The following is a 12266-nucleotide window of genomic DNA, read 5'->3' on the forward strand; positions in this document are numbered from 1 at the left end:
TAACCCAAAAAATAAAAAAATAAAAAAATAAAAAAATAATCGATTTAGGTGGACGGAAGAGCCACGTCAAATCAGAATTAATCGAGCGCTGGAAAGTGCTTATACTGTAGGAAGTTTTTGAGTGAAACGTAATTACAAACCACCCGACCGATCTTGGGGTAAGGGAAAGATCGGGTCTGTCGAAGACGTTTGACAGATTCTGTAAGACACGTGTCGAATTGTGAAATCCAGAAAAGAGGAACTCAGCCAAAAATGGGGTCATCTAACAGTAAATTAGATATTTTTTTACACACCTATTTTGTGTCGAATGAAAAATTACGGCTAGAAATGCATGCAAGAAATTGTGGAAACGGATCATTTTTTAACAAAAAGGTTGTTGTAGTCGTGTTCAGCATGGTTGTAAAACTGTGAACAGACAGTAGTTTGTTGAACTAAAGAAGATAGGGAAAGATAGAATGTTTTTCCTGATGGAAATTATAAACAGAGAATTGTTGGATTGCAGATAAAAGAGAACAGATGCAGAAGGAACTGGCATGTAGGGGAAGATAGGATGTTTTTCCTGATGGAAACAGTGAATTGTTGGATTGAACAGATACAGAAGGAAGTGGCATGTAGGGAAAGAGTGTTAGATAAAATAAGGCATTGAGTATGATTAACAGGGATTAACATGATATAAAGATTAGGAATCATGTACGCAAATGTAAGCAAAACGGGAAAAATTCTATATTTTGGAGATAAAATAATGATTGAAATTACGATGTGAATGCTTTATTGTATTAATGATATGAAAACAAGAGTATTGAAGAATAGATTGCCATATTTTTGAGTTGAGGATAGCTGTCTGTGTAATTTAGAGACTGAGAAGAATTAGGGAATCTTGTGGTCTCTGTGAAACAGTAGAGATAAGTAGGACTGAATAATTATAATACAATCTTGTGATTTATGTTGAATCTGCAAACTAACCATTTGATAGAAGAATAAGCTTTTAAAACCAGTGTTGATGAAATTAATGACACGTTAAAGTTTTAATACTGTATGAAGAGTAACTGAACAGTCCTGATAAATAGTGAGATAAAAGAGAGCAAATACTGTAAGCAGTTCTGCTCATGCTCTGAAGAGATTTGCAGATGATGTTTTGTAAAAGTTTGATTGTGATTGGAAAGATAAACAATAACTTAACTGGTTCCAAACAAAGAAAGTGCCAAAATTACACAAATTTAAAGAAAAGTCTTTGTTAATATGGGTTAGAAAGTAGTGCAATGTTAACATGATGAAGATTATGATTCGGCTATTGTAATTGAATTTGCAAACGAGACTATAATAGAAAAATACAGACAACTGCTTATCAGCGGCTCTGTTTACATTTTCAACACACTGCTTCGGGGGTGTGAGGTAGGGTGGAGGTGTTAGAAAGATCAGAGTGATAAGACTGTTGGCAGAATAACAGAGAGTGTTTATTGCGGTCAGCGGGGTCATTCAGTGACTGTAAATGCCATGACTGTAAAAGTAAAATGATAAATAAAGTTGATTAGATGATATAGAGAGACAAATCTAATGAATGATTTATAATGATAAAAAAAAAAATGTATCACAAGCAGAGAGCGCAGCCTCAAAGGTTGAATCATAGAAGCAGATTGATAAACTCCTAGAGAAAACATTGAAGTCAGGTATTAAATTATGGCAATTGAAAACCTGACAACTAAAATTGAAATGAAATTTTAAACGTTATTAAGAACTAGAATAATTGTTATTATTTCTTTAAGATAAAATAAACAGAAGCAGTGTTACAGGATTAACAGTTGCTAAATGTAAAATGTGTAAAAGGCATTTGATTAAACAAAGGCTTGTTAATGTTGATTTTAAAAGATAAGAATGTGATTTGGCCAAAACAGGTTTGCTTATCTGAATCTGGCATGTGCTGTGACTGAAGCTGCCACCGTTTCAGTGCAACAGAGACTCATTCTGAGTGGAAATTTGTAATGTCTAAATTACAATACATGTAATTTATGGAAAAGATGCCTTAAGATGGGCTACAGTTAAAGAAAAGATGGCAGATAAAGTCTGAAGTTAAAGGTTTATGAGAATGCAGTGTACCAGTCCTGAATGCCTCAAGAGTCTCTCTCTCATTCAATGTCAGCTGAAAGCTGTTGTCTGAGCCTGTGTAAAGCACAGTGTTTCAGTTGAACAGATTCATAGATGCGGAAAAGCTAAAACAAATCATGCTACAGGCAGTTCAGATTTGACAAATTTAGAGGACAATTTGTAAATGTTTTAAAACTAAAACTGAATGATTTTAAAGAAGTCTTTAAAATAATAATGCAGACCTTAAATGATAGAAGTGACATTTTTGACTAGTTTATTTTAGGACCGCTTCTTTGTCTGATTTTAGCCTCCACCATAAAACAGGGCCGATGGCTCCGGCTATAGAAGTAACAGTACACTGAATGTACGATTGTGATCTAAATTCACTGACTGTAATCTAAGCAGGTTGCTACCTTTAAGACGATTAATGAATTTAAGTGATTAAATACTGTTGTTATTAACCTGTCTCCCTGTGAACACTATTAGGTCCGAATGGCTCTGATGACTCTTGAATGCGCCTTTTCCTAAGCTCCAGAAAACAACTGATTATGTTGCAGAAAACGGTCACAGATTCTGTGATGGGAAAGAGCGGTAACCAAGTGTGTACGAAGTGATTACCCCAGAGACGGGTAAGACCTTTTTTGGCCAAAAGGGCAACCTAAGACAGGGGAAGTCACGCCACAAACACTGGGCATCTCCTAATGGAGGTGTTTTTATGTGAGAAAGGTATTAGAGTTGAGCGGTGACTGTGAGGCCAGCAGCATCAGCAAATCATTGAGGCGAGATGAGCTGTAAGAAGTTATGGCCGTCTGACCCAGAAAATGTGAGTTCCTCTATATACCACTCACCAGAAACCGCGTTGATTGTATGGCTTGTTTTTCTGACAAGTGTCTGCAACTATGCCAAGGGCCAACACCCTGAAGAAAAGACAATTATAGGTCAAGAGCTGATCTGAATGGGCATTCAAGAGCCAGCAGAGACCATTGAACTAATGTGTCAGTTCTGACTCTTGTAGATCATTAGACATGACAAAGGACCATTATAAGATATGGTGGTGGCTAAAGATGAGAACAACTTGTGATGAGTCAAGAGAATTTTCTGGAAAACAAAGGTTAGGCAAATTGAGTATTTAAACTAAAGATAACCTTAGAAAAGATCATAGAAGGATTGAATATGACTATGATTATTTTAGTTACAGTCCTAGGAGGCTGTTGAAAAGATTATTTGCTTATAGTGAGAGAGAAAGAGACTGCTTGGGATGGTACTCTGTCTGTTCTTCTGTTATCGGTCAGCCAAAGAAAGCTGAAGCAAAGTAATAATAATGCACCAAACCAATCCAGCTGACTTTTCTAAAATCAGATGGATAATGAACAGACATGCTTTGAAACTGGTTAAGAGGCCATAAAAACATTAGATAAAAGATACAGGAAAATGTAAGGTTAAAATGTCATTTAAAATTTAAATCTTTTTAGAGAAAAGATATGAATAAGAAATATGAGCAGTTCATAGTCAGGGATGAGTGTGAGTGTTAATTCATGTTTTGTACAGTATGTGTTAGTTTAGGACAACTATTCTGTCTGAATAGTGTGTATAAATTTGTCATTAACCTCTGGAAAGAGTGTTTTAGCATTATAGATGGGTTAAGGCAAATGACAAATTTGAAAGTAAGCTGAGGATTGTGAGTCAATCTGATGAGAAAGCAACACAGAACATAGGACGAGCTTTAAGTTGATTGATCATCGAGCTCTGTCTGTTAATTATTATTTTGGTCATTTATGATGTGCAGTAGATTTGAATTACTTTCTGGACAGGTTTAAGTATTGATGTGTAAATTAGAATTGTAAAGTCGTAGATAGCCGTCAGTCATGTGTTGAGAAAAAGTTATAGATTTGACAGCAACAAACACGTAGGCTAAATAAATATCAGATTATTCAGAGAGCCCTTAACAGTTATGAATTGTAAAAAAGGGGAGATTGTTATTTGACTGACGTTGACGAAGTGTGCACACCACGACCTGACCTGACCAATTGATGACCTGGAGAATGTTCGTAGATGACAATTGCTTAAGAGACCAAACAATAGGCCTGAAAAGCAAGAAACGCTGTGAAACTAGGGGCCGTTGCCTTACAATAATTATTAGATAAGAAGATGAGATTGTGGCTTATGTAATATTTTGTTTCAGAGGCAGAGAAAGATGTCTGGGGGAAATTTAGCTGAAGGACAACATTTGGGTTAGTGTTGAAAACTTTGTTTACCCAAACACCATTGTGTATCATGCATCAAAAGGGGGATGGTAACAATTACCATACCAAGGGGTTCAAATTAGCTGAAAGCCATCGTACAGGTGGGACAATAAATGTTGGGAGAACACTGCGTTTAACTGGGTAAAAGCCCTGTAAGAAGTCATTTTTCTCCCTAACAAAATTGCTGTCTGTAAGTGTGCAGATTCGGCAGCGAAGGACGCGGCAGCACAGAAGACAAAAGAAACTATGTGTACTTTACTATCTGACAATAACCTCGACGTTTTGTTCTTCTCTACAGAGGATGCAGACTTTTGATACAGGGCAGACTGTGCCCAGTAAACTGGGTTATTATTGTGGCAGAGAGGTGCCACACCTTGCGCAGCGCATAACTTGAAACTTTCCCTTTGCAGAATGTCAGGATGGATTGTGTCGAACAGAACTGATTCTGTTCCAAATGTATAAATATTGTTTTGATTAACATGAGCAAAATGATCTGGTGACAATATGTTTCAGGCTGTTGATTCAACCGGTCACACCAAAAGGGACGACCGGCTAGACGAGCGGTCAACAACAAAATAGCTAGGGTCTGCATCCACAGGTGACAGCGGGCAGGAAATGGTTCATTCCAGTGGAGGTGCAATCGTGATCTAAGGGAAAATCTTGTAAGGTCTAGGGAAAATGGTCGGAGAGGGTGACATCTGGGTCCGTCCAAGCCTCTCACCTTAGACTACACCAACCAACCTCAGCAACCCCAAACGCCAACGCTGCAGAAAGTGAGGGATAAAGGGCTTGTGCTAGTAACGGCCTCCTTCGCCGACGTTGGAAAAGACCAATGCAACGTTTCGCAAAGAATCACCCTGGTGAAGGGTGGGATTCTGCACAGGTTCCCGGGATTCTGAACGGTGACGAGCGCGTCGGAGCTGTCGTGCTGCACGCGGGAACGAACGACATCAGGCTACGGCAGTCGGAGGTTCTGAAGAAGGACTACAGGAGCCTGATCGAGACGGTACGCAGCACATCGCCTGAAACAACGATCATCGTGTCTGGACCGCTTCCCACCTACCGACTAGGACACGAAAGGTTCAGTAGATTATTTGCTCTAAATGAATGGTTAATGTCATGGTGTAATGAACAGAGACTGCTCTTTGTAAATAATTGGAATCTTTTCTGGGAGCGACCTAGGCTCTTCCGTGCTGATGGCCTTCACCCCAGCAGAATCGGAGCGGCTCTTCTGTCGGACAACATCTCCAAGACGCTACACACCATATGACTAGTAAGTCAAAGTCCAAATCACACTCTTTGCTGTCCAAATTCAATTGATATAAGTACCAATGTAGAACATTATATTGAAACGGTGTCTATTCCTCGCTTAGTGAGATCAGATAATAAATCTACTGCAGGATCTAGGAAAAATCTAATTGTGATTAAACCAGAAAATCTCAATATTAGTGAACAAAAACAATTTATAAAGCTAGGTCTTTTAAACATTAGATCGCTTACACCTAAGGCGGTTATTGTAAATGAAATGGTCACAGATAATAGTTTCGATGTACTTTGCCTTGCTGAAACCTGGCTTAAACCAAATGATTATTTCGGTCTTAATGAGTCTACTCCTCCTGGATACTGTTACAAGCATGAGCCCCATCTGATTGGTCGTGGCGGTGGTGTTGCTATAATCTATAAAGATATTCTTACTGTTACTGAGAAAACAGGTCACAGGTTTAATTCGTTTGAAGTTCTTGTACTAAATGTTACTCTCTTAGATGTAAGAAAGAAATCCCTATTATCTCTAGCCTTGGCTACTGTATATAGACCGCCAGGGCCTTACGCTGATTTCCTAAAAGAGTTTGCAGACTTTCTCTCAGACCTATTGGTCAATGTAGATAAAGCATTAATTGTTGGAGATTTTAACATACACGTAGATAATTCAAATGATGCGTTAGGGGCTGCGTTTACAGATTTATTAAACTCATTTGGGGTCAAGCAAAATGTAACTGGTCCCACTCATCGTCTTAATCATACGCTAGATTTAATTATATCATATGGAACCGATCCAACCGATATAGATATTGTACCGCAAAGTGATGAAGTCACTGACCATTATATGGTCACTTGCATACTACGTACCGCTGAAATTTGTCATGTTGCGCCACGTTATCGACCAGGCAGAACAATCCTTCCAACAACTATAGATAATTTCTCAAATAGCTTACCTGATCTATCTCAGCTGCTCAGTGAACCCAAACAAACAGATGAACTAGAGGAAATGACTAGCACTATGAGCACCATTTTCTCTAGTACATTAGACATCGTTGCACCAATTAGACTAAAAAAGGTTAGAGAGAAAACTAAAGCACCATGGTACAACAGTGCTACGCATGTTCTAAAGAGAGAAACTCGTAATTTAGAGCGTAAATGGAAACAAACTAATCTAGAGGTCTTTAGAATCGCATGGAAAGACAGTATGTCACGTTATAAAAAGGCCCTAAAAGCAGCCAGGGCTGAGCATCTCCGCAAACTAATAGAAAATAACCAAAATAATCCTAGGTTTTTATTTAACACCGTCGCTAGACTAACAAATAAACAGATGTTACCTGAGCAAAATATTCCGTTACAGTGTAGTAGTAATGATTTTATGAATTTCTTCACTGAGAAAATAGAAAGCATCAGAAACACAATTGTAAATGTGCAATCTTTAATGGTGTCTTATGATTCAGCCTCAATTATCACCCCGCAAGAACAATTACAGCGCTTTGCAACTATAGGACAGGAAGAGCTAAATAAACTTATCATTGCATCCAAACCAACAACGTGTTTATTAGATCCAATACCAACTAAACTATTGAAACAAGTGTTACCTGTAGTGGAAGAGCCTCTTCTCAATATTATTAACTCGTCTTTATCCTTAGGTCATGTTCCAAGAATATTCAAGTTGGCAGTTATAAAACCTTTAATTAAGAAACCACAATTAGATCATAATAACCTAGCAAATTACAGACCCATTTCAAATCTTCCATTTATGTCTAAAATTCTAGAAAAAGTTGTGTCCGCTCAACTGTGCTCTTTCTTGCATGAAAATGATATCTATGAAAAGTTTCAGTCAGGATTCAGGCCGCATCATAGCACAGAAACTGCGCTCGTTAAAATTACAAATGATTTACTTCTAGCTTCTGACCAAGGCTTTATCTCAATACTAGTTTTACTCGATCTTAGTGCTGCGTTCGACACTATAGATCACAAAATACTCTTAGACCGACTACAAAATTATACTGGTGTTCAGGGACAGGCATTAAACTGGTTTAGATCGTACTTATCGGACCGTTACCATTTTGTCTGCGTAAATGGGGAAAAATCGAAGATAACGTCAGTAAACTACGGTGTACCGCAAGGATCTGTGTTAGGCCCTCTGCTATTCTCAATATATATGCTGCCACTTGGTAATATTATAAGAAAACATGGAATTAATTTCCACTGTTATGCTGATGACACTCAATTATATATTTCATCACGACCAGATGATAACAATAAATTATCTAAATTAACAGAGTGTGTTAAAGATATAAAATACTGGATGACGTGTAATTTTCTGCTATTAAATTCAGATAAAACGGAGGTATTACTTATTAGTCCAAAAAACTGCACACAAAACCTCTTACAATACAACTTTAATTTAGAAGGGTGTCCTGTTACTTTATCCTCTACAGTAAAAGACCTGGGTGTTATACTAGACCGCAACTTGTCTTTTGAAAATCATATTTCATATGTTACAAGAACAGCCTTTTTCCACCTTAGAAACATTGCTAAGCTACGTAACATGCTATCAGTTTCTGATGCAGAAAAGTTAGTTCATGCATTCATGACCTCGAGACTAGATTACTGTAATGCTTTATTAGCAGGTTGTCCTGCATCCCCAATAAACAAGCTACAGTTAGTCCAAAATGCCGCCGCTAGAGTTCTTACTAGATCAAGAAAATATGATCATATAACACCAATTCTGTCGTCTCTACATTGGTTACCTATAAAGTTCCGTATCAATTACAAAGTATTGCTACTGACCTATAAAGCCCTAAATGGTTTAGCTCCCGTGTATTTAACGGAACTTCTATCGCCCTATAATCCATCGCGCTCTTTAAGATCACTAAATTCGAGGCTTCTGGTCATTCCTAGGATATCTAAGTCCACTAAAGGAGGGAGGGCGTTTTCACATTTAGCTCCTAAACTCTGGAATGGCCTTCCTGATATTGTTCGAGGCTCAGACTCGCTGTCCCAGTTTAAAACTAGATTAAAGACGCATCTCTTTAGCCAAGCATTCACATAATACTTACCTTTTATACTACAGTTGAATCAGATTGAATGCATTAATATTGCGAACAGCAGCTACGCTAATTATTTCCCATATGCTTTTCTGTTGTTATCTCGGGACGCCAGTCCCGAGGTAAATGCAGATCGCCAGCTCCAGTTTGTATCCAGCCTCCCATGGAAACTACAGATTCTCCAACACCCGTGCAGAGACGACTCGGCGCCTGTGAAGAGACGACTCGACACTGGCGATATGTTTATGCCCTAAATCAATACATGATTAACTAACTGTATTTCTCTATGTATATTTCTGAAATGCACTTTCTGTAAAGCTGCTTTGAAACAATATGTATTGTGAAAAGCGCTATACAAATAAATTTGAATTGAATTGAATTGAATTGAATGGTTCATTTAGCGCTTAAAAAACTTGCGATTATCTTCGGATCCGTTAGTCAGGAAATAGTTACCTAGCTGGGGACTTTTTCAGTCGCTGCGTAATATCATTGCTCCTGCTGCACCCATGGTACGGCTGCACAGTTCCTTGATTATTACACAGGAATGAGTATAGTCGGCCTAGAAAATAGCAACTTTTAATTTTTCCGTCGGTCTTAGTACACGATGTAACTACAGAATAGTCAAGGTTTAAATAGGAAAAATATCGAAACTCTTTGGTCATTTTTTGAGAGAGATGCTAATGGTCTAATCAGATTCAATGATCTATGCTAAGCTATGCTAAAAATGCTACTGCCAGACCCGGAGATCGGCTGAATGGATTCGAAAACGGTAAAACTCAACTATTTAACTCTGAGGGAGTTGTAAAATCAGCCTATTTCTAAAAAAAAAAAATGGAGTGTTACTTTAACAATCCATGGTGCCCTAACATTCCTCACGGCACATTTTTTCATAAGTGCATGTTTGTCCACCAAAGGGTAAAATAATCTTTCAAATGCTGACAATGCCTTATCAGGATGAACTTCCTTGTAAACTTCAATCCAACATACATTATTTACGCCTGTACAAAATTATTCTTGACTGAATCTCTTATATGATCTTTTATAAATTACTTTTGGTTTCCTAAGTTTTCTAAGTGTTTACATGCTTGCTAAATTAAACTTAATATATGTTTACGCATGTGTGCTTAAAGGCCTTAAATGCTTGAACCCCGATAAATGCAGCTTGCAGCTTTAATTATTTTTATTATTAAATAGCTTGATCTTCTAAATAAAAGAGCCAGTTGGTGAAGTCATTGTGTCACTGGCGCTGCTGTAGAAGCTCCTGCACTGCTACAGGAACTGAGGAGCTTATGACTACACATGTGCATTGGCTGGTCTAGCCTGAAAAATACCGCTGTTGGAGAGGAAGAAGCAGCATTTGGGACAGTTCATGTCTGATTTTGTTGCTTCATTTGAAATATTTTTTACACCTATTTTTATATGAAAACAAACAAAAGTAAGACATTTGATAATCTTTTTTGTTTTTTCAAAATTACATTTTGTTTTTGTTCTCATACAGAACCGGGCCCTGGTTATGAGCGACTGATGCTCAGCACTGGCACAGGCATACTGTTAAAGCTTTGCCTCTGGGGTAAAATATAACTAATAGTGAGAAGAAATAAAACAAACATTATGGAAAAAAAGAGAAAAGAATATGTTAACATTTTAAAAGATAGCCATAAAAAGAAGGGCCAATTATTTGGCATTTAAAGCTGCAGTCTGTAGTTTTTCCTCTTTGTCGCCGTCTCTGTTCGAAATCTGCAATTGCAGTTATTTGCGGAGTTATCAACTTTACGTGGGTTGTACATCGGCATGAAACAGTGCGGATGAATCCGATGTTTTGAGGTGAATGTGCGGGTGTCAATCACCGATACGGGCATTCAGAATCACAGAATATACTTTTTGGGAGTATGACCAACATTAGAATTTTCAACGGAAAATGACGTCTGAACAAGTAAGTAACAACCACTTTTGTTCTGATCAACTAAGGGGAAAAAAAGCATTGTAAATCGCGCTGATTAAATCTAACGATCGCTTATCTTATCATGTCAAACCTTGCAAATCATAGAAGAGCAGTTATTTTGTACAAACAAATAACAATTAGTGCTATGAAATAAACGGTGTATGAACGGAATCCCTGTTATGCATAAACGTGTTATAATATAATATAATATAATATAAACATCTTACGTCAGGAAAATTTTCACTTTACTGATCTGATTCAGATCCAATACTTGACAACGGAGGCGGGTTTGATTTTCTTGTAGTAGAGGTGAATTGCTCCTAGTCTGGCTTCCACTCAATTTCATTTTCCTTCAGTAACTCCGTCTGGGATTGTGGTGTATTCTTTGGTTTTCTCCGATCAATTTTTAACCGGTCCAATCAGCGAACAGAGGAAGTGGCTGAGAACGATGACGTTGAGATCGTGCGCTAGTTTGAGTTGACATATTATGTCACGACCAAAGGTTAGCGATTGGTTATGGCAGATCCAGAGTGACTCTGGTCAGATCCAATAGTTTTAAACTTCAGTACAGAGTACCCGCCTACAAGGAAGTTAACGCTTGTCAATGGAGAGAGGCCAGACTCTCTGTACAAATGAAATGTACGAGAGTCTGGTAGAACCAGGCTAAATTGCTCCCTCTCATAGCTAGCACAAAATAATTCATAGTTACCATAATAGCAAAACGAGAAAGGCACAACAAAGGAAACTCCGTAACTGTGTAAATTAAGCGAACATGTGCGCTACTGTTACGTAATTGAACTATTAATCTGTCTTACCTGTCTAGCAAAAAAAAAAAGCCATCTCTGCGTCCATTTTAAACCCCTTTAAAGCACGGAGTTCACGCCATCTTTCAAAAGCCCTGCCGATGTTTATCCTTGTGTTCGCATGGACCGGTCTCTTTTTTCTCTAGCCTCTCCGAAGTCTTTTGGGTTTTACAACGGGTGAATCTCCAGTGGTCACTGGTGATTGTCGTTTGAAACATTCTGGATCTGCCATAAGTTTAATTATTTCAAGTGCTGTGAGAAAAGGCTTTAAATCTACAACTCGAACATCCTCACACTCATAGCCGACTAGCCGGGACTCTTCTTTATGTGGACCGATGTGATGTAATGACGCAAAGACATGCTCGAATTTCCCGGGGAAATCCACCAGTACCACTGGTGGATTTAAATCATTATTAAAAGCTAACCGTTTTGAATCGAGCTACGGCAAGCAGAGAGTTCTGAACACTGGCTGGTTATGTTTTTTTATTTATTATTATTTTGGATAATTTTAAACACAAAAAAGTTACGGACTGTAGCTTTAAGTTAGTTTGGTTATGGTTAGAAAAAGGAGCACACACACCAAAACCACAACAAGTGCTGTGTAAACTGTAGTGAAGTGTTGGTGGATGAAGGTCACCAGAGCTGATTCATATTAAGCTGAAAGAATCGAGTGACTATTACATCAGCTATGATTTAGAGACTTGTGTGAGAACGGCAGACGTGTGTCTACAGTCGGAGAGGCTGGGAAGAACAGAATCTCTCCTAAAAGAGAAAGACATGAAACTGACATTTCCTGTGAAATCCATGAAATCTGACAGCTCAAATTTAAATCAATAGTATAAACTTACCGTTGTGAATCAGGGTAAAGCAAGGAGACGGTGTT

At 38.0% G+C, this 12266-nt stretch overlaps 1 protein-coding gene across 3 annotated transcripts in view; it reads left to right on the forward strand.

The window, feature by feature from the left end:
* The window catches only part of LOC307164986 (uncharacterized protein), a 145875-nt gene extending 136859 nt beyond the window's left edge, over positions 1–9016 (forward strand). The window contains exons 2-4 of one of the 3 annotated variants that reach the window (XR_013822372.1): positions 5316–5331; positions 5508–5598; positions 8771–9016. Coding sequence is in view for 2 of the 3 variants with exons in the window: in XM_079882237.1 (XP_079738363.1) it covers positions 5316–5595 (280 nt within the window). In the remaining variant the exon portion in view is untranslated. Of the gene's footprint in view, positions 1–5315; positions 5599–8753 lie in introns of all 3 variants that reach the window. The other 2 variants (XM_079882237.1, XM_079882238.1) reach the window with 2 other exon arrangements.
* Positions 9017–12266: the final 3250 nt, after the last annotated feature.

Source organism: Squalius cephalus (assembly GCF_949319135.1).
Source record: "Squalius cephalus genome assembly, chromosome: 9".
Classification (NCBI taxonomy): domain Eukaryota; kingdom Metazoa; phylum Chordata; class Actinopteri; order Cypriniformes; family Leuciscidae; genus Squalius; species Squalius cephalus.